The sequence below is a fragment of the Aspergillus luchuensis genome, chromosome 5 (assembly GCF_016861625.1).
Source record: "Aspergillus luchuensis IFO 4308 DNA, chromosome 5, nearly complete sequence".
In the NCBI taxonomy this organism is placed as follows: domain Eukaryota; kingdom Fungi; phylum Ascomycota; class Eurotiomycetes; order Eurotiales; family Aspergillaceae; genus Aspergillus; species Aspergillus luchuensis.
The window spans coordinates 406,013-426,371 of record NC_054853.1 but is presented as its reverse complement, the minus strand read 5'-3'; the positions used below and the strand labels follow the sequence as shown (position 1 = coordinate 426,371).

At 48.9% G+C, this 20,359-nt stretch overlaps 8 protein-coding genes across 8 annotated transcripts; 3 read left to right on the top strand and 5 right to left on the bottom strand.

Annotated features, from left to right (window-relative positions):
- Window positions 1-903: 903 nt before the first annotated feature.
- Window positions 904-1,729, bottom strand: AKAW2_50145S (GTP cyclohydrolase I; the record flags this gene model as incomplete). Its single annotated transcript, XM_041689930.1, has 3 exons — window positions 904-1,206; window positions 1,261-1,484; window positions 1,591-1,729. 3 exons carry the CDS (start codon window positions 1,727-1,729, stop codon window positions 904-906), a joined length of 666 nt encoding a protein of 221 aa, XP_041543566.1.
- A 1,484-nt stretch (window positions 1,730-3,213) lies between these two features.
- AKAW2_50144S (uncharacterized protein) lies at window positions 3,214-6,690 on the bottom strand (the record flags this gene model as incomplete). The annotated part of the gene is made up of 1 exon (XM_041689929.1): window positions 3,214-6,690. One exon carries the CDS (start codon window positions 6,688-6,690, stop codon window positions 3,214-3,216), a length of 3,477 nt encoding a protein of 1,158 aa, XP_041543565.1.
- Window positions 6,691-8,135: 1,445 nt separating this feature from the next.
- On the bottom strand, window positions 8,136-10,119 carry AKAW2_50143S (uncharacterized protein; the record flags this gene model as incomplete). Its single annotated transcript, XM_041689928.1, has 5 exons — window positions 8,136-8,361; window positions 8,411-9,015; window positions 9,069-9,588; window positions 9,644-9,812; window positions 9,912-10,119. The coding sequence occupies 5 exons, from the start codon at window positions 10,117-10,119 to the stop codon at window positions 8,136-8,138; spliced, it is 1,728 nt and encodes a 575-aa protein (XP_041543564.1).
- A 797-nt stretch (window positions 10,120-10,916) lies between these two features.
- On the bottom strand, window positions 10,917-11,351 carry AKAW2_50142S (uncharacterized protein; the record flags this gene model as incomplete). The annotated part of the gene is made up of 3 exons (XM_041689927.1): window positions 10,917-11,128; window positions 11,196-11,274; window positions 11,340-11,351. 3 exons carry the CDS (start codon window positions 11,349-11,351, stop codon window positions 10,917-10,919), a joined length of 303 nt encoding a protein of 100 aa, XP_041543563.1.
- Window positions 11,352-14,942: 3,591 nt separating this feature from the next.
- AKAW2_50141A (thiamine-triphosphatase) lies at window positions 14,943-15,569 on the top strand (the record flags this gene model as incomplete). The annotated part of the gene is made up of 1 exon (XM_041689926.1): window positions 14,943-15,569. The coding sequence occupies one exon, from the start codon at window positions 14,943-14,945 to the stop codon at window positions 15,567-15,569; it is 627 nt and encodes a 208-aa protein (XP_041543562.1).
- A 146-nt stretch (window positions 15,570-15,715) lies between these two features.
- AKAW2_50140S (uncharacterized protein) lies at window positions 15,716-16,950 on the bottom strand (the record flags this gene model as incomplete). The annotated part of the gene is made up of 3 exons (XM_041689925.1): window positions 15,716-16,669; window positions 16,803-16,839; window positions 16,919-16,950. The coding sequence occupies 3 exons, from the start codon at window positions 16,948-16,950 to the stop codon at window positions 15,716-15,718; spliced, it is 1,023 nt and encodes a 340-aa protein (XP_041543561.1).
- A 326-nt stretch (window positions 16,951-17,276) lies between these two features.
- AKAW2_50139A (uncharacterized protein) lies at window positions 17,277-17,879 on the top strand (the record flags this gene model as incomplete). Its single annotated transcript, XM_041689924.1, has 1 exon — window positions 17,277-17,879. One exon carries the CDS (start codon window positions 17,277-17,279, stop codon window positions 17,877-17,879), a length of 603 nt encoding a protein of 200 aa, XP_041543560.1.
- A 371-nt stretch (window positions 17,880-18,250) lies between these two features.
- Window positions 18,251-20,266, top strand: AKAW2_50138A (uncharacterized protein; the record flags this gene model as incomplete). Its single annotated transcript, XM_041689922.1, has 1 exon — window positions 18,251-20,266. The coding sequence occupies one exon, from the start codon at window positions 18,251-18,253 to the stop codon at window positions 20,264-20,266; it is 2,016 nt and encodes a 671-aa protein (XP_041543559.1).
- Between the last annotated feature and the right edge of the window lie 93 nt (window positions 20,267-20,359).

Here is a 20,359-nt window from a genome sequence, read left to right as displayed (position 1 = left end):
GGGAAAATCAAAATACTGGAATCTGTTAGGGTCTGAAGATAATCATATCGGGCGAATACATAACCAACTTCCAGATCTGGAAGGAGGCGGGGGTGGAGATTTGAGCAAGCCTTGTTGGTAGTGACGTATATTATCCGTGACCTAGAAGCGCGTTCAATGGAGTCCACCAAATCATGTCTCGACACCTGACGACAAACCAATGGCGTTCCTGTAAGACCATAAGGTAAATCTGTATCTTCATGGAGGAGGGGTAGGCCAGCGTTGGTCTGGCCCCAGAAAAGCAGGCTTTGGACGACGATCACCACTCTCAGTAATGCTGTTCGATTTCACACTGTAGACTTGGTAGACTAAACGGTCGACTATGACCCTGGGTGGGCTAAGACATGTCTGACCACAACGTTTATGTCAGGCTCGTCTGACGGGAGTCGTAGAGTACGTATCTATGGTTTGATAACCTGCCCTGAGATAGGACACAACCGGAATTTCTTGCAGCAATAATAGCTGAGTCATCATGACAGCACTCTTGAGTTGGAGCCTACGTACTACATACTACATATTACCTATGACACTATCAGGCGTACTATAGTTGCTAGATATTTCGAGTGCATTGGTGACACACTGTTGTCATATATGGTAGATGGGCTCGTTCCTATCTACATTATCGGTCAAGCAAACTAAACCCCAACTCAGTTGAAATGCAAAAAAAAGTAATATCGTGCATGCACCTCAGCCCATAGCGGATTAGCCCTCCACGTAGTTCATGTCTTGGATAAACTGAAGAGCAAGTTACAAGCTTGTCCAGTTAATTATTAGCTCAGCGGACGAGTGGGATTAGACGCCTTTGCTTCATTTTCGTTTCAGAATCCAACTACACCATGACAACCCACTGAACCTTCACGAGCTTTATCGCCGATTGAGAAGGAAGTAGAAGTGATCCCTGGCCCTGCCGTCACGCTGCAATACGCCGGTCATACAGCAGGTTGTCGTCATGGCGGCGAATTTTTGAGTGCCTCGTGTGACCATGCACATGTGGCTTGCTTCCATGATCACACCAACCCCCTGAGGCTCAAGAATCTGCTGAATGGCATTGGCAATCTGTTGCGTGAGCCTCTCTTGGAGTTGTAAGCGCCGAGCAAAACTTTCTGCCAAGCGAGCGAGCTTAGAGAGACCAAGCACACGGCCATCGGGAATATAACCTATGTGGATCTTTAAAAAACAATGAGTAAATCGAAGCTCCCAGCCACACAAACTGTGTCATACCTTTCCGACAAATGGCATCAGATGATGCTCGCAGAGACTAGATATCTCTATATCTTTGACCAGCACAAGCTCCCGGCTATCGACTGTGAAGATAGCATTGCCAACAATATCCTTGGGATTCTCAGTGTAGCCCTTGGTAAAGAATAAAATTGCCCTGGCATATCTTTCGGGGGTTTTGGCGAGGCCTTCACGGGTTGGGTCTTCTCCGAGACATTGCAGCATATCTTTGTCTATGGTTATCAAGCGGGCTTCTATTTCAACGTATGTCGAGTTTCCTTTGTGCTCCATCAGTGGATATGGTCTTATAGATGCCGAGGGTATATACCTTACCAGCATTTGCATGTGTCTCTTTGCACTGTACCTCTCCAACAAGCAAAGTGCGGGACGTTGAAGTAGTCGTGCCATCAATGGTACATGGTCCGGTCTTAGCATCCTGAAGGTCTGTCGTAGATGTTGATGGCGCCTCCATCGTATCACGAGTATTAGTAGGTATATTCCCGCTAAGAATTTACCAATAGATTAGGATCGATGCCTTTCTGTATGGAGGAGAAGTTCAAGTATTGCGTCAGATGTAGGTAGAAAGGTTATATTGGGTCCAAAGGGGTCTCCTACTTATCCTTACACCCCGTCATGTGATATTCCGCCCCGAGAATTTCTCTCGTACGAGGAGGGTGGGAAAATGCGGTAAATCGCTACTGGGACCGGTAAGAAAAAGTGGCTAGACTGCAATACAACGGCAACAGATGGCCGTGCGCGTTTTCAAGATAAATTTAGCCGAACAGAAATATGAATAGCTGTTTTGCCTTAGCATTGGCGTGCGCCTTACTAGTTGAACGCGGGGAAGAGAGTTCCACTCAAAACGCAGGTTGCATAATATTATTGGTGGTCAAAGTCATGATGAAAAAGAAGATGAACTACCTGCACATGAGTCGAAACGGTAGACCCTTGACACAGTCAGATTTGTTTTTAGTCAGGGAGATATCGTCAGTACGAAGAAGCTGTTGAGAGTAATCGTAGAGATGGCCTAACTGATGGCCGTGAGCCGCGAAGAGGCACAATGTTTATATAGCAGATCTGCATTGCATCTTGAGTCCTGCTCGAGGACGCCATTACGTATGTGTGCGCCCCCGCCTCCCCTTCCTTTTCTTTATCTTTCTCCTCTTTTCAATTTTCCGGATTTGTCGGTGAAGCTGGTTATACGCATTGCCTTGCTCTTGCTTACCGTGTAAGCTAGACGGATTTGTATTGCGAACTCGTGACACAGCTAGAATGCCGACAGCACTTTCCCTGAACGCAGATCAAAGTCAAAACAGGTAGCATCGTATGGGCAATACAGTAGACATACTTAGAGAATTTACTTTCCGAAATAGAGATAATACCGCCATCGTTTTACATTGTTAATGAGCGACACATCTTTATCCTTACTGCCATGTAGATCAGTCAGAACATGAGCATGCATTGTGACATCTCAGGTGCTCACCTGGCAAAGTGATAGTGAGAAGGAACGACGCGGCTCACTTATAACTATACAGACCCTTATGGAGCGTATTATAAGTTTACCACTTTATCTCGGTGTTGTAGCAATCGATTTCCATTGTCGAGATTCATCTTGAAGAGGTCGATTACGACGCAGTGCACATTGTCTCCGCGGAGACATACTGTAGGATCAGTTGAAAGGTCTGCCAGATTACCGCATTGAAAGCGATGGAATAGATTCAGAACACTACCGGAGAAAATATCTCTCCTTGACTTTTTGTCCTACGATGAAGGCAACTGGGGTACTTTGACAAGGATGATTACTCTGATGAGCATTACAAAGCACCTGCTAGTACTGAAAGTTGTAGATAAAATGTAGATAGACCTAGAGACTAATGCAAGGGGAGAAATGTCATAGATTGCGGGGATCATATCGCAACTATCATCCTAGTGTGATATCCTTCCCTACAGATCACACTAAGCAGTACCATAGACCAAAAGGCTTTGGATATTGACTCCCCCAAACCCATTCTGGCGCAGAAAGTCGCGGCCACGGTGAACAGGGAATTCGGCAATTACCAAGATACTGATCTTCGTAGCAGGAATTCCAGCTTTTCCTAATAATTGTAGCACCGCAACAAGGGTTTCTCCGGTAGCAAGAGTATCGTCCACCACTACCACCGAAGCGCCTTGAGGAATCACATCTCGGCCTATCTCAATTCTCTTCGTTGTCGGTGCATTCAAAGACAAAGATGATATATGCGATGCAGACCTGGAGACGGAAATGGTGGGCGGGGGAAGCTTGCCGGCTTCGCGAATGAGCGCCAAGGGCACATTGACCTGTGAGGCCAACAAAGGGGCGAAGACTAAGCTGCCAGTCTCGCAACACGCTATTATATCCACTTTGGCCCAATCACCTGCGAAGTGAGATTGTAGCAGGGATGAACACAGGGCCAGCCCCTCTGGTTGCTGAGCGATGTTGAGCACGTGACGGAAGTCGATTCCCGCGCGTGGGAATCCAGGTACCAGGCGTACCATGTTGGACAATCGCCGCAAGTCCTCATGAAAGAAGGGGAGCAGGTAGTCTTCAGCAAACCTCTTAACCGTCTCAACCCCGGGCGTGTCATTGTCGAAGAGAAGCGTAGGTCTGTAGTCCAAGGCCGTCGAGAGCGACGAGATAGTGCTCGGTTCGTTTTCTCTGTTAATCTTGCTGCCATCGGCGGGGCGTTCATCTCTATAACACCCTCCGCGAACTCGCCGTATTTTGTCACTAGCTTTGACGCGAACTTCAATCACTCTGTTGTCTGGTACTAGATACGACAAAGCCGCGACCGGCGCTTTGTCTCTCATTCCAGTCAATAGTAGCACGTCTAAACCTACGGCTCCGCGCACCACATTCAGAAAATGCTCCTCTGGAAGCCGAGGCTTACGGTGTACCTGGCCGTGGAAGAATGCCGTCAATGCTGAACGATGCTGTTCCTTGTAGCCACGGTCATAAAGCAGGCGCTCGAAATCGGCCCCGGAGGCCGCTGCATATTCCTGCTTAGTCGCATCGCTTATGCTGACTGCGCGCGCCCTCAGGCCTTTCTCATTAAGCGCAGCAACCCAGACATTGGCACAATAGTCCTTACCAGCGCAGCTCTCGCCCGTGACAAGTACGATAAGTGTTTGTTCCCCTGGTGCTCTCGGGAGTGGGCAGGCGTATGCCAGTACGTTGTGCGGATCCGAGCTTTGCTTGAGCTGGGCCAGACGCGGCCGGTTTGGGCCAAAAGCCTTGGCCGCCAGTGCAGCATCTCTTGGATCGGGCCCGAGATCAGCGCCATATGCTCCGCTACTGAACGGCAACAAGTCTCGGGCAACGTCATATACCCATCGTTTGACCGCTTCAGAAACTTCAGTTCCATCTCGGTTGCGGGGCCAGACGCCAGTTATCACGCAGGCGAAATCCCAGTCTCGACAACTGAAAGCAGTGGCATCGGCCCCCACGTCGGTGATCGCTCCTCCGCCTTGCAGTAGATGAAGATAACACAAAGATGTGGGACGATTGCGAATAGCTGCCAGTAAGCGATCGGTGATGTCCACAGCTTCGATGCCTTTCAGGAATAGGCACCGCTTGAAAGCGGACGTCTTGTTCCCGCCATGACCCCCGTGCATCCTGGATATGTACATCTCAGCCTCAAACAGACTCATGCCATCCATGGACCGGCAAGCATCTCCCGGCCCCAAAATTGTGTCTATAGGCGAGGAAGTAGACATTGGTGGCTTATCCGACAGCTTCACCGTCGTGGAGGATTCGAACATGGTGACGCCAAGATGCAGCTGGCCAGATTCCCAGTAGAGATACGCATCTGCTGAACAATTCCGGCTGAGCTTGCCAGCGACGAAGTTGTCAAAGTCTTGAATCTTGCGTTGCCCCTCAGAATCATCACTCAGCGGAAGAACCCAGTTTCGGATTGTGTAGGTAGGTGCCACATGAGTCCTGAAGGTGACGCTGATTATGATGCCAAAATTGGTTCCTGCCCCTTTGATTGCCCATAAAAGATCAATCTCGTTATTTGGGCGTACGGCACCGTCCGGCCAATGCTGACTGGGTACACGGCCTATACAGAAGACCTCGCCAGATTTCACGCTGACTAGCACAGCCCCGACGATGTGGTCACACGCCAGGCCATATAGTCTAGCCAGGTGCCCGAGGCCGCCTTGTAACCACAGCCCTGCACCTACGCTTGGGCGGGACCCTAGGGGCACTGTCACGCCGGCTTCCATTGACTTGTGAATAATATCAGTGACCTTGCAGCCGGCCTCGGCGACGACCAAGGGATGGGAATCAGATTCAGTCTCTCCTTTCTCTTCTCGTGTGAGCAAGTGGACCTGGTCAAAGGCAGCCATGTCGACGGAGACGACATTGGGCCACAGACAGTGGCCGCTGTGACCACCGCCAATGACTGTCAGGCCCACTCCATGCTTGAGGGCCCATTGAATGCACTGCTGAACGTGTTGAATCTTTGTTGGCCGTACGGTTGCAGCGCAACCGTAGAAGTGAGCTTCACGGTTTTTGACTATCCTTTTCTCCCTCACCAACGGCACCTGAGCTATGAGCTCCGGTAACGCGGTCGCGTGCCGGGTAAAGGCCACCATAATCTCAGGCGAGTTAAACAACAGATGATCGGGATCAGCATCCTCACGATTTCCTAAGGCCCGGCACACCTCACGCCACTCGGCTCGAATAGCTTTATCCGCCTCCATATCCTGCATGATAAATCCTGCGACGAAAGCCGCAAAGGTGTCCAGTACGTCGTCTTTATCGGGCACACGAACGACTCCGTCATAAAAAGAATCCGTTTTATAGCACACTAATTCATCAACCTGCAGGGCCCGGTCGCGATGGAAAATGACCACCAGTCCATCTTCGGGTCGCTCAACCAGCATTTCCAGCGCCCGTTCGATGAATTTCGCTTCGGGTTTCATGCCATACATGCTATGGCAGAACAGAACGAGGTTGTACTTTTCATTGCCGTTGCTGCTACCCACGGAGGCAGAATTCTCCGTGTCTCTGTTTATATTGAATGGAGTGCATTGGATGTTGGGCGGGCCTTCCAGAGAGAGCAGTGGGGGTTCTGTTTCCGGAGCAGCGCAAAGCCATTTTTCCAGTCGCGTAGCAAATATGTGGTTGGGCTCGAATGCAGCGTACCTTGCAATCTTTTGTCGAAAATAATGGGGCAGCTTTCCAAGTATGCTTTTCGGGCCGGGTCCAATCTCTAGCACTGAGAGCTTCATATGCGAGTTGAAAAGAGGGGCTATGAGCCGACATAATTGCGGGACAATGAAGTCTTCGTACGCTGAGCAGCCCTCGAATATAGCGAATCCAGCACTGTATTGATAATCGGACAATGACCGCTTCGAGGACGCAGTTGGCGAAGCTCGCTGTCTGAGCGCCTGTTCGAGGGTCTCCATGGTGGCCATGTCTGCTGGGATGAATGTGAGGACAATAGAACTGCAAGGACCTGACAGTCATTTTTATAGATTTGTGCAATCAAGACTCGAAACTGACAGCTGGATTATTACCACGTGAACATTTGGCTGCGGGGTCATCGTTTAAGGCAGAGTATGGCAGAGTATAACATAGGCTATCGTTTGACCACGCAATGAGATGCGCCCGATGTATCCATGCGCTCGGCTCGTTCTCGCTGTGATAGTGCTCCCAATACACAAATATGGTTAAAGCACAGCGTTCTGTTCTCTTAAGTGTCGTGGTATTACCCATTTTTGAGAGCTGTTACCGGACGTAATTAAAACACTCGTAAACCTAAGAGTCCGATAAATGATCGAGCTCTGGCCAGCATTTCTACGTATTAAGTTTTGTTGGGTTCATCTGTAGCCATAGTTAGTGGCGACATGCCTTACTAATTGGGAACTGCGTCAAAGCAAAGCAAGGAAAGTTCTCTGAGACAGGCACTGCGAGACATAAGTATACAGTATCATTGGTACTGCTGGAGAGCTGTCCTATTGGGTTAGTCATTACATTCTATGATTCCCCAAAGGTAATGATGCAGGGCGGCGGGTACATCCCAGGGTGACTCGTACACTGCGCCCCCGGCTTCAAGTGGCCACGCAGAATACCATACCACCACTGTTCCATTACTGTCATCTATCTTCACTCTATGCCTGTTAATGGGAAATTATTACCTTCTCAACAAACTTAGAATCTCGTCAAAGCCCATGGTGGCCAACGCGCAATGTGCCTTCACCACCTAAACCGCAGAACCGAGATCTCCACGCTACCTCCGCATAGTCAAGTACGGGCCCCTAGAATATGAATATCTTGGAGAACAGTTTGTGGGGTTCATCCTTACATTCCCCTCCCCCACCCCCAATTAACACCAGGTCATCATCGAGTGCGCTTTCAATCTTGCGCCGCAGCTCCTAACTTAGCCCCTCGGCCGCGGGCCACTAATAAACACCAAGGACCACGGTTCCTGGCGCAACACGACCACACTGCTCATAGATAAGCTCTTAACGTATCATTGTCATCCTGCTCCTGTCACCTGGCTAAAGGGTGGAAAATACCGTGGCGCGTGGCTATATGGGGTTGTCAAAGCCTAGGCGCACTCGGACATAGTACTTGGCGCATCTCACTGCGCTTTGCGTCTCCGAGATAATATTGCTTACACGTCTTGTCCTTGTTTGATTCGGGAGACACTCCCTAAAAGCAACTCTTGAATGAAAAGGCAAAGGTCACTGGTCTATATTTGAGGAGCACTGATTACCTGGGGGAGCGATGGAATAGATGTATGCTAGTGAGTTCGGCAAAGAGCAGGATCTTTTCCTCGAAGGTATGCGGCACAATCAATCACACTGCATATTGGACGCCCATGTATATCACACGAGCCGCTACTGCTCTAGGCAATAAGCTTCAGAAGAGACTCTGAGCACTTAGGCTGCATGCAAATGCATTCGGGATCCGTAAGCTCCAAACGAAAAGGCGCGGTGCTGTCGAGGGTAAACTCGAGCAATGGGCGAAGCAACAAGAAAGCTGCATCGCTGCATCTCCTCAGCCATTGTCCATGCGATTCTTCGAGGAGATCTACAAAATCACGAAATGTCTCATTTCTCGGATTTAACAGCCTAAAATAGCGTCAGACTTATTGGTATATTAACCTCGGCACTTACTAACATGGTATCTGATATCTCCGACTCATGAGTGGGGTCCAAAGTGAGACCAAGGATTCCGGGACCGAACCGGTCGGTGAGTATATAGAGTCGCTGTCCCACTTTTCGGTAATGCTTGATGGCAACGTACTCCTGGGCATACACAGGACTTGTATGACTTAGGTCGGGGAATAACTCCTTCATCATCGCTTGCGCCACCTTAGCATCATCTTTCCTGCTAGGGTTTCCTGCTCCCCGTTTCGGATGTTCGAAATCCGCAGATGTCATGTTTACATATCCCATGCTGTAACGGGTCCGAGAACCACCACATTGCTCGAATAGTTCGAGAAGGTGATACCAACGGAGCAGTCGGAGAAGTGCATTTTTCTGGTCGAGCTCTTTAATCATCTCATATCTTCGCCTCTTCGTGACGTTCACGGCCAGGCGATGCGAATCAACCGTCTTCTGAGCTCTCGCACAGCACATCATCTCGCGCAGAGCCACTATTGATTGAGGACTAGCAATTGTTATCAAAAGGATGATAAGGTTCCCGAGCGAGCCCTTCTCAAGCTGAAGGGCCCTTGTCATTATAGCAGGGGAGAAATAGCTATATTCGGGCGGAGACATATTCTGAGCGGCACAGTGCTGTCTCTCTTGTAAGAGAATCTGCCGGGCAGCCTCACCATGCAAGATGGAGACATTAGTGCTTGCAGCCCTGCGCCTTCTCTTCGACGCAGGTGTAACCACGGATGTTTCACTGTCATTGTGGGGTTCTCTCGGGCGGCGTGCCACCTGACCCCCTTTGGTGTTGACGGAGCATTCGGCCCATTCGAAATCCTCGCCATCGAGTCATGCTCGGCTTCAGTTTCAGTTCCATTGCGGCTCAGGTCTCCGTCCGATGACCATATTTCCTCTCGGAGAAATTGAGATAGGCTCTCTGTGACTGACTCCTTCTCCGTCACAATGCGCTCCGCGTTTGATGAGAGAGGCGGATCTTTGCTGCCTTGTTCCAGGAACCTGTGTATCATTGGGGAGACCTCAAGAGTCGTAGCTGACTGCTCGATAATTAGCACCGAAGGATTAATCACTCCAGCGTTGAGAGCTAGTATCATCTTCGAAATAGATACGAGAGCTTCCACAGTAGCAGGTGAGACAGAAGGGAGTTCCTGAAACATTCTGTCGCCGCTCGTCTGGAAAAAAATCCTGACCGAACAGATTCAGTACAGTAATTGCATGCTAAACAGATGTAAGGCCATACCTTAGAATGACAACTACTGTTGACTTGATGTTCCAGGTATCAAGAAACACGGCTGCTATAATGGCATTTATCGCTTTGCGAAGAACCTCCGGCGAATCTGGTCCGGTGCGCTTATCGTAGTCTATGCAATCGTCGATACCAGTCCGCTTCGCGGCAGCATAGTATTTGCCTTTGTTCAGAAAAAGCCTTTCTCAAATTTGCCGTACACTCTACAACACTATAAGTTTGTCCAAAAGTTTGAGTGACCAGGCGCCGCAGTTCTTCTTACCTCTACTGCCACCTATGAAGAATACTATGATAGCCAGAACAGAGTCAACCAGAGAGGCACCCAGTTGGGATAGTTTCCTATTCCCATCGTAATTGTCCGGATTAGCACCTGCTGAGGTGCGAGCCAGACGTATCAAATGTTTTAGGGAGAAGGTATGGCCTATGATCTTTTCGAGTGTCTCGATTTTCGGTTCATGAGGGGTAGCCATGCTGGGTTAACACACATATGAAATTAGGTTTCTTGAAATCTAGCTGAAGTGCACATAACTTGAAGGCCAGATTGCTACTTGCTTTGCTTCGAAACGCCGAGGGATCGAGCAGAACTGGAGCCTCTATAGCACAGCATTTGAAACAGAGGAACATCAAAGTTGTTTCCGTTACCCGTGGGTGAGGTGTAAGCTCTTAACACATAGATGAGATAATGAGCTACGGGCCGCCCGAAAGGTAGAAACCAAAGAAGAAAACTGCAAGAAAGGCCACAATATATGTGCGCCTCCGAGTTTGCCGCGACTAAAATAATTGTCGCATTAAGCATGATGACCCCAATGCACGTAGAAAGAATGGGAAAGGAATATAAAATCGGGGCTCGTGACTTGCAAAATAATCATCACACAATCGTGGTGAATATAATATCTTTTGTATCTCAAGTTAGATTGAATCGAGGGAACCAGGATAATAAACACGGGGATGGTTGATCTCTATATTGGAAAGATGAAGCCATTGCCGGTAAACCTTTACGAAGCTGAAAGTTACGCACCGATGTTACGGTTAGAACCAAATGGTGCAGAGCTAGAAATTTCTAACAATATCCACTGATGGACTCAATACAAATTATAATGGAGCATCAGGACTCTATCCATAACAACACGCAGAGGAATACTGGCCTGTACAACAAGCCAGCTGCATGCAACGTCTCATATGAACGAGTAATGGTCATATGGAACCTTACAAGCGACGGTCTGTAGAGCAATGCGTTATGTGGCTTACACGAGGATAGCTTTGCAGATCACATGCGATTGTTCTGCGGCAAATAGAATGCGCGTATCAATATGCGAATCATTAATTCGTAATGGAAGATAGGAGATCCGTAATTATCCGAGCCTTGCACGGAAATTTCCCAGCTCAAGAATCTGGCCACGCCAGGCCTAATGCATCCACAATTCTCTGCAATGCTGCTCGAACCCAGCTTGTTTCTAGGAAGACGGCAGCGGCAATAGCCTCAACAGTAGTTGCCATCAGCTTGTCGGAGACAAAATTGCCCTGGGAGGGATTCTTGCAAACGCACCGATCAAGACCCAGTTCGAACCCCCGCTGGGCAAGGTTCCTATTACTGGCAATGCGGGAGACAATTTGGTTGATTTGCTCTACAACGCAGGTAAAATCAGCGAAAGTGGACAATAAATTTGTTCCGGAAGTGCTGGTTGCGTACTGCGGCTTGCATGCCTAGCGCGACCTTGCGACTATAGGAAAAGTTGAAGGGCTGAATCTCCAATAAGAGCCATATCCTTATTACTATCTCTGCCAACCGCGCTAGCAGCCATGAAAGCTTCGTGAATTAGCGTTGAATTCTCGAATGAAACGCCCAAGCGATCTTGGATAGAATCAATAAGTTTGCTGCGGACACTGGTCATGTTGCACGAATTCGTGGGAATTTGGAGGTCCTGTGGATGAGAGCCTGGCGTGATACGTATGGCTGCAGATATATAAGCAAGAGAGTTATGGGTTAATGTGCCAACTTAAATAGTTGTGTTGAGAGAGGAGGAAAGAGGATTGAATACCGTACGTGGCTGGAAGCGAGATTTCAGTCCTACGCTTAAGCTCAACGAGTTCGTCTTATTCAGTTTAGTCGCATTTGACGATACAACACCTCCGGCAGAAGCTGAGGAGCCAATTATGTTCTAACACTGTTCTAGATGCGGGGATAATTCACCCCGCCAGTAAAGCCTCGAGGATAAGAGCTGTTTAGGTCATTCTACTTAGCGACCCGGTCTAGATCTCTCACTCATCGCGTACGACGCACACTGTTGGCTAGCTTATTCAACTAGCTATCAATTTCGTACACGTCGTCGGTCGGTGCACATTACCCATAGTTACCCCGCCGTTCAAAGCCCGCGTTTTCTAAATGATTGCACTTCAACACGCTGTACTGTCCGGATCCACTTAACAAGCAAGCGGCTCAATCAGTTCACGGTGTCTCGGTTCTTAGCTCTCGCTGGCCGCATTTGCTATCGGAGGGTCTTCGTTCTCGAGAGCCGGTAGTTTCATCTGCAAGGCTGCCGTACCACGCTATCCCTATTCGAGTGGTTAGGAAGACTTCGATGCTTAATTTCCTATTCTGGAATCAGCTTATGATCGATTAATAGCTATTGTTATCTATGGGAAGACAAGTATCCATCTGCCCAGAAATAATGGAATGAGTTTTATCCTCCGTTGCCAAGTCAAATCACACTTTCAACACATTTCCTAAGCTTTTGGTAACAAATTGGTGCGCGCCCTCTTCCATAGCAATCATGGTGATGTATAAAGCGGATACCACCGCTCATGAAGCCCTTAGAAGACATGAAGTCTTGTTAGCGACGGGAAGGCTTAGTTGTTAGTCGGGTTGTACTCATTTTTTCTACCACGTAAGGAAAAGAGTCTGCTAATAGCAGACGAGGGCGCTCGAACCTCAAGCCTGGGTCATTGTAAACGATGCTCAAATTTATGTTATCTCTACGGTTCCTGCATTGTTATTCCTTTTCATGCCTGCGCATAGCCAGAAATCCGGAACGAAAAATATCATGTAGGAGGAAGGAGGCATGGCGATGGACCAAACACGCTTGTTAAAAATTGCAGAGTGCTTTTGGATAACTGAGAAACCCATCACTCTCCTATTAATAAGACATGCTACCGTTATTCCTTGCTTCACTTGTTTTCGGATAAGCCTATCCGATTCTGATCAGGTTGATCCGTGGAGCGTATCAAAGCAAGTAATCCTGGACCGGAGTGGGTGGACAATGCGTGATACCCCTTGCCGCGAATCCGACGTGACTGGATGTGATCAAATTTGTGTTTGTATACCGGAGATTCTGGCTCAAAAAAACCTGGCGCAACCTCTTTCAATATTCTTTTAGCCATATCAGCCTCCGAGTTGTACAGAGAATTTCCAGGTCGTCTGTTATGGCAGTCCCCATTGTTGTTCATAGCGAGAAATTCACTTGTAGACAGTGCAGAGGCTCTGCTACACTTATGAAAGAGAGCCATAGTATAGTATCTGTGCAATCTATCCGATATGCGATGTCTTGTGCGGCGCTTTCGATCAATGTGAAAGCCCAGTCTCCGAGAGATTCTGCAGGGGCTGTATCTACTGGGAGGCTTTTCCTGATCGCCAAGGTCGAATAGCATCTCGAAACAGAACCAGTGAGTCAGCACTTCCGATGCAAAGAGATCCTGGCACATTTTGATGTTTAGACGATCGGCGCAGCCCATCATTTCTGCTTCAATACATTCCGTATAAGAAGCTTCCGTCGGGGAGGGCAGGCCATTCGAGCCGCATTTCCTTATTTCAGTTTCGAGGTATGATGCTAAGCGATCGTCTCCTGTCATATGAGAGTGCTCCTTCCGCATGCTACTTTCCAATTTGTTAGACATATTTTAGCCGTCATCTAGCAAGCTAATTTGAGCCCCGCCAACGACCACATCTGACATCAATGGACGACCACTCGCTTCAGGTGCATCCTCGCCGCTCTACAGTTGAGCGACAATGTATCTCTCGCTTTCATTCCGCGCTTCTGGCATACTAGTAAGCGTCTTCCCTAGAGTAGTTCCGACATCTTTCTCGAAAAGCGCGGGATTATGTCCAACGCTTTGGTCAATCATCAATCTAAGAAATTCCGTTAGCAAATAGGCAGAAAATAATCAGAGGCTAACCCAATGCTCCTATGATCTTCCATGTTTTGATATAGTTTTTTCCACTGTCAAGATGTACACTGCCAATGATCTCCGGAGGCAGATGTGACTCATTTGGGGCTACGTGGCGATCATTTAAGTAATGCAAAACAGGGGATACCCATTAGAAATAACCTTTCATGTAGGGCGAAGGAGTATCCTAATAGTAGCGGTTCACCATAAAACACCGAACATAGAGGAGTAGGCAACTCTCGCCCAGCATACATGAATCATGTGGCCAACAAGCTTACCTACGTGAGATATGATTGAACATTGCGATATATCACTCGTGCTTCGGATAGTGGCATTGCCAATGTACTCACATATTGAGGTAAGCGATATTTGAACTAACTTATGGGCTGGCCCAAATTATCTGTAAGGCAACCCGTTACGACAGGCCGTTTGCTGCCCGAAAAGTCATCCACTGGCAAGACGCCCAATGGGCAAATGACACTTGTCCCCTCAGACCCCCTATGAGTTGCGTTCGCTTCGAAGTGGGGCCTCCGCTTCGGCCAGCCAAGTTCTCAAGCTAGCATTAAATCAGCATTCCGCCCACGCTACTCCCCTTCTGGTGAATAGATAGGCATGGTTCCTTAACTCCCTTTTGGGGAAATGGGCTATTAACTTCCTGTGCGATCAAGTCTGAACGCACTGGATCGAATTCGGTTTCGATACGTCTGCTAGGATACCAATGTCGGAACTAGTCGAGCTCCTATTGTGAGTACCGCCAGCCATGATGCTAATCCCTACTTGGGTTGGCAGGTAATACCTGTGACACAGCGACTCCTAGACTCGGCACGTGATGAGAGGAGGTTGGTTCATCAGGTGACGAATCATTGACCTGGCTTCTTGTTTTTCTCAATGTTTGGTCCCAAACCCATCTCTGTGGCGGGAGTCTGGTCCCAAACCCATCTCTGTGGCGGGAGTCGGCCAATACTCTCTGGCCCTTTGACTGGCAGCATTCATCTACCATGATTTTTGATGCGACCACTACTTTGCATGAGGTGAATCTATTGACACACCGGTCGCTGGAAACATAGGCCTAGGCTGCGTCCCGTTCTCTCACCATTTGATTACGCCTTGTGGTCTCTTCGCCCCCTCATCGATGGCCCCCTTCAGGCTGCTCACCTTAGAGGTAGAACGCAAGTTCAGCCGACTTGCCGTGCAGCCATTGACTCTTGCCGGAGGACACCCGCCATTTCGAAGTCTGCGGTACTTGGGTTTACGCTCCATGCATGATATATACTACGATTTAGATGGCCTGCTATCCTCGAAAGGCATTTGGGTCCGCAAGAGGGACGGTGACTGGGAAGCCAAAATAAAAGATGGCAGAAATTTCCAGAATTCTAGGTTCATGGAGATGCGCAACCCAGAGGAAATCTCTCGTCACCTGAAACTTTCTACGGGTATTAGCCAAACTGAACTCACCAACTTTGGGCTACGGGAGTTGGCTTCATTTACAACATTTCGGCAAAGCTGGGTCGCCGACGATGACTTCACAATTGTTCAGGACACCATGGATTTCGACAATCATATGGTCGGGGAGGTTGAGCTGCAATGTACTCTCCCAAGGAGTCCTAGTTCTATCCGTACTACCGAGGAAGAACGCGCTCTGAGACTGGAGGAGATGGACTCCCGGATCCGCAGATTCATGACTCGTTATGCATGGGCATTTCATGTAGGTCAACCGAAGGGCAAGCTTGCAGCATTCCTCGAGAGGTCATCAAATTGAATCATCTGCACTCGCTTACACTGGACTGGGATAGACGAGCTATGCATGCGGCCATTCTAATAGTAGATAGAGACCGGAAACAAGTAAATGTATGTCAAGGTCGGCAGATTCAACCCTACGGAATGGCTCGACCGAACAAGTTGACCTCAGTCAAGTCTGCTTGCTCCGCACATATTGGTCTGAATATCATGAAGTTCATGCCAGGGCAGAAAACGAGAGAACCAAATCAATGGAAGGGGCATTTCACTGTATCCTTTCTCCATCCACGTCGAACGGCTTGTAGCTTCAGGGCCGACAACTGCGTGCCAATCCGCATGATCTTTCACGACGTCGGGGAACCACTCCTGTAGAACCTTGCCTCCCGTCCAGTCTCCCCCTCGCGCTAATGCTTCCGCTACTGCAGGCAGAAAAATACCCAACCCCGTGGTTTTTCCGATAACATAGCGATGATCATTCGCAAGCATCCCGTCTTCGGTTGCATAATAATATGCCAGGTAATTTGGCTCGTATGGCACCGGCGACATCGTGTCGGGCGAGGCTTCGTTGCCTCCAAATATATGCATGTCAGCCTCCAAAGCCGCTTCCGAAAGACCCGGAGTTGTTGAACTCCCATGCATGCTCTTTAGTGCTGCTTTGACGCAGTTTCCGATTCGTCCACGTTCACCAGCGGCACCATATACCCCGTCCGTGTCACCGGTGGGCTGAGACTTAACGCCGGACGGAACATCGAGCGGAAAGATCGTGAGGTTGAATCTCAGGTCGCAGCCAAATGAGAGCAGCTGTTCTCTAGCTTTCGAAAGTTTCGCGTCCATGTCCTTGCGCATCGTAGATATCTTTACTCGACTGAGAGTCCCAATAACGTAAAGAACATTTACAACCCCCTGTCTTTCTCGTCGAGGTGGCAGCTGATCGTAGCACAACCGGATTGCCCAGTTGGAGACGTCACGAGAATTTATTAATTGAAATTCGCCATGTTCCTCCATTCGGTGAAGTTCACATTTTGGAGTTTGGGTAATTCTCGATGCCTGAAAATCCATCTCGTACTTTACTTCGAAGATTTCCAACACAGCGCCCGATATTGGCGGTAAAGGTCTACCTGACTGAGGCTAATGCATCAGCAAAAGGATAATCTCGCGGGGGAGTACAGGCTAAGGTCCCTTTCACATAAAAGTCGAATACATTGCTCAGAACGTGGCATGCAGAAGTGCTTCAAGGGCTTGGGCTATTCCGTACCTCTTTCAAACTATCTTGGAAGCAGCTCACGAAGTAACTTGAATATACGATAATGTCAGCGCCGCCCGCATGCTTGAAGAGCAGAATGAACACGAAAACATTGTTGGAGGCTTTACCAGGAGAGATTTTTTGCCTGATCCTGGACCATCTTCACCTCCCAGCGGTAAAAGAGATTTCGCGCGTGAGCAAGCTTCTCAGAGAGCGATGTTTGCCATTTATCTTTGGCGATGTCATTCTGGACTTTACTGAAGGGAGCTTTGCCCGCTTGGACAATGTCAGAGAATCCCGATTATGTCATTTTGTCACATCTCTAGGGTTTAAGTTAGGCAGAGCCAAAGCAGGTAATATTTCCTGTCGCAAAGAACATCAAGTGACGTCCTTGGGTAACAGCTGTGCCTAGTGCATTACGCCACCGGCTTTCCCAATCTTGGGTCAGTGAGCACCGCCGGGGACGTGGTAAAACCCGCGGAGAGCATGCATATCACATTCCCTAATGCGGCCCTCTGGGTTGCGAATCAGTCCAGCATCGGCGACGCCGACATGCAGCGAGCCATCAATTTTCTAGTGTCTTTCCCTCGGTTACAGAAAGTAACAATCCGTATCCAGAAACAGGATGACGCAAGCGTACCACTGCAAGATCCACTAGGTTTATACACGCTATGTCAGGACAGGAAGTACAATGTGACTCAGGTCTGTACCCTTGCCAGGGGTATCAGCAGCTCCAGGCAGCAAGGTCTCGACTTGAGAGGCATTTGCCTTTCCAACCTGTTTTACCCCGCTTTCTCGACCAATAGTGAGCGCAGCGAGCTGGCAGAGTGCCTTGAGCATCTCCTCCGGGATATTCCGTCCATACAGGTTGCTGGCGATGGCTTTCCAATCGAACTTCTCTGTCGGCGCAGCATCGGTCTCCAACAGCTAGACTTGAAATCTCTGATGTCATTTGGCACGCTGAAAAGCTTCCTTCACACCAACTCTCAATCTGTCCGTATCTTGGAAATATTTGATGTGGTTCTCACTCAGATGCCTGATTGCGGACCAAATTCTCTGCCAATGCAGCAACTTTTAACCAGAGGCTAGAGCAGCCGGCTTTGTTCAAGGGTTCTCATTCGCTGCGCTAGTGCAGTGAACACAATATTCCCCACAGCTCATTCGCTCCAACGATGTAGGCTATAAAACTCGAACAGTTATCGGCTCGCCTGATTGGGGTCTAGTCGAGAGCAAGTTGACTACGAGGCGTGGCCTTCTTAGTAGTACCCTTGTCTTGAAAGCTCAAATGTACATCCGTCAAGAGAGGGGCCCATTTTCCATGCTTACTTGATTCATAAGCCAGCACCGCTCTTTGCGATAGCATAAGTAGCCACTCTTCATAGACGACTCTGGATAGTCCACAAGATATATTGACCGAACTTGTCTCGGAAGGCCCCTACTGACTCTCATACGAGCCGACAATGGATAACGCTGGCCATTGTTCACGCGAGGGCAGCAGTCATTGTGTGCCTCATAAAGCAGTGGTTATTGGTCTTTATGGAATATCAGGGGTGGGAAAATCATTTCTACTTGATCGACTGAAACGAGAATTGGATGAAGAATTATTCAACTACCATGAAGGCTCCGCTGTTATTGCCGATATTGTACCTGGTGGACTCGAGGCCTTCCAGTCGCTAGAGGGAGGAGAAAAAGCCTGCTGGCGCAAGCAGGCCATCGAAACCATCAGAAGAACGTCAATCGAAACGGGAAAGATTGCCGTCGTCACCGGGCATTTTATGTTTTGCTCTGAGCAAGGTGCCCTGGAAACGGTCCTCACAGAGAGCGACCTTGAGGTCTTTACACACATACTGTATCTGGATGAGTCCGCCAACGTAGTGTGGCAGCGGCGCCAGCAGGACACGCAAAAGTACAGGGTGGAGCTGCCTGTTCGCGCGATTCAGCAATGGGTTGAGGCCGAAAGAACGTCTTTGCGTCAGCTTTGCTACGACCACAGTATCCTGTTCTGTCTGGTACGATCGGAGAATGTTGCTGGTATAAAACGTCTTTTGTTGGACTTTCAAAAGCACGACGAGATCTACAACTTGAGCGTCGCGATGGACTCTCTTGATGATTCCTTGCGCTTTAGTCATACCAATTCCATCGACACTTTCCTAGTCCTGGACGGGGACAGAACCTTGACTGCTGAGGATACTGGAGACATGTTGTGGCGGGCATGTACCCCTCGACAAAATGATGTGACACCATTGAAGGCTATCTTCAGTAGCCATCTGAGATACTCATATGCTGCGTTTCGCCAGGTATCATTGCTCTATGAGCAATCATTTGACGACGACGAACTTGATGAGATCTGTACGCGCGTGGCGTCTTCAGTCGAATTGTATCCCGAAATGCTCTCGTTACTACGCCATGCCCAATCTAAAGAGCATATTGGTGCAGTGATCGTGACCTGCGGGTTGCGTGCAGTGTGGACTAAGATTCTCGATAAGATTGGTCTCTCTCGCAAGGTTGTCGTCATCGGAGGTGGTCGCATTTCAGATGGATTTGCTGTCACCCCTGGTGTGAAGGCGGCAATAGTGGACCGTCTCAAAGAAGTGTACTGCGCGTATGTCTGGGCTTTCGGTGATAGCCCGCTCGATCTCGGCATGCTGAGCAGAGCCGATGAAGCTATTGTTGTTGTGGGGGACGTTAGCACCAGAAGCCAATCAATGGAGACTAAACTAGCAACGGCTATCGATAGTGGTCTACTGCGCGCGCGCCAATTACTCCTACCGGAAGGGATACCATCACGCCTAGATGCAGAAAGGCTTCCTACAGTTCGACTGGAGTCACTGATGGGCTCAATTGACTTTCGATTCCGTGTGTGCCACAGTACGGATACGAACGCAGCCAAGCTATTAGCGACGGCTACGCGGGACGCCAGAATTAGTGGTCCTCTCCTCAGAGAAGCGCATCGACGCGTTGGATACTACTTATCAATAACCCACCTGTCTGACCTACTAGGCCTCGAGACAATTCAGATACCTCACGTGCAGGGGCATACTACTGACGGGTTCCAGCTCTTCCAAGAGTTGAGGACAGCAATAATAGCACTGATGCGGGGAGGGGAGCCAATGGCCTTCGGGGTCAGTGATGCATTTCCGAATGCGATGTTCCTACACGCTCGTTGTGTGGCGGACATTGAGGAAACACATTTGAAAGACAGAAACATTGTCATACTTGTAGATTCAGTCATCAATACTGGAAAGTCTGTCTTGCAAATGGCGCAGCATATCCGTGAGATCAATACGGCCATACAAATTGTGGTAGTGGCTGGTGTGGTTCAGAAGCAGGCTGTGTCTGTCCGCAGTCCGCTTCACACTTTTGCGCGCGAGGGGAACATCAACCTTGTTGCCCTTCGTCTCTCGGCCAACAAATACACAGGCAGGGGCTCGACGGATACTGGAAACAGACTTTTTAGCACAGTACACTTGGCGTGATAAGATAGGGAATCGAGGAGTGCATGGCGAGTCTCGTACTGGGGAGACGGAATGCAATATATATGCCAATTTCTCTAATCGTAAAATCATGGT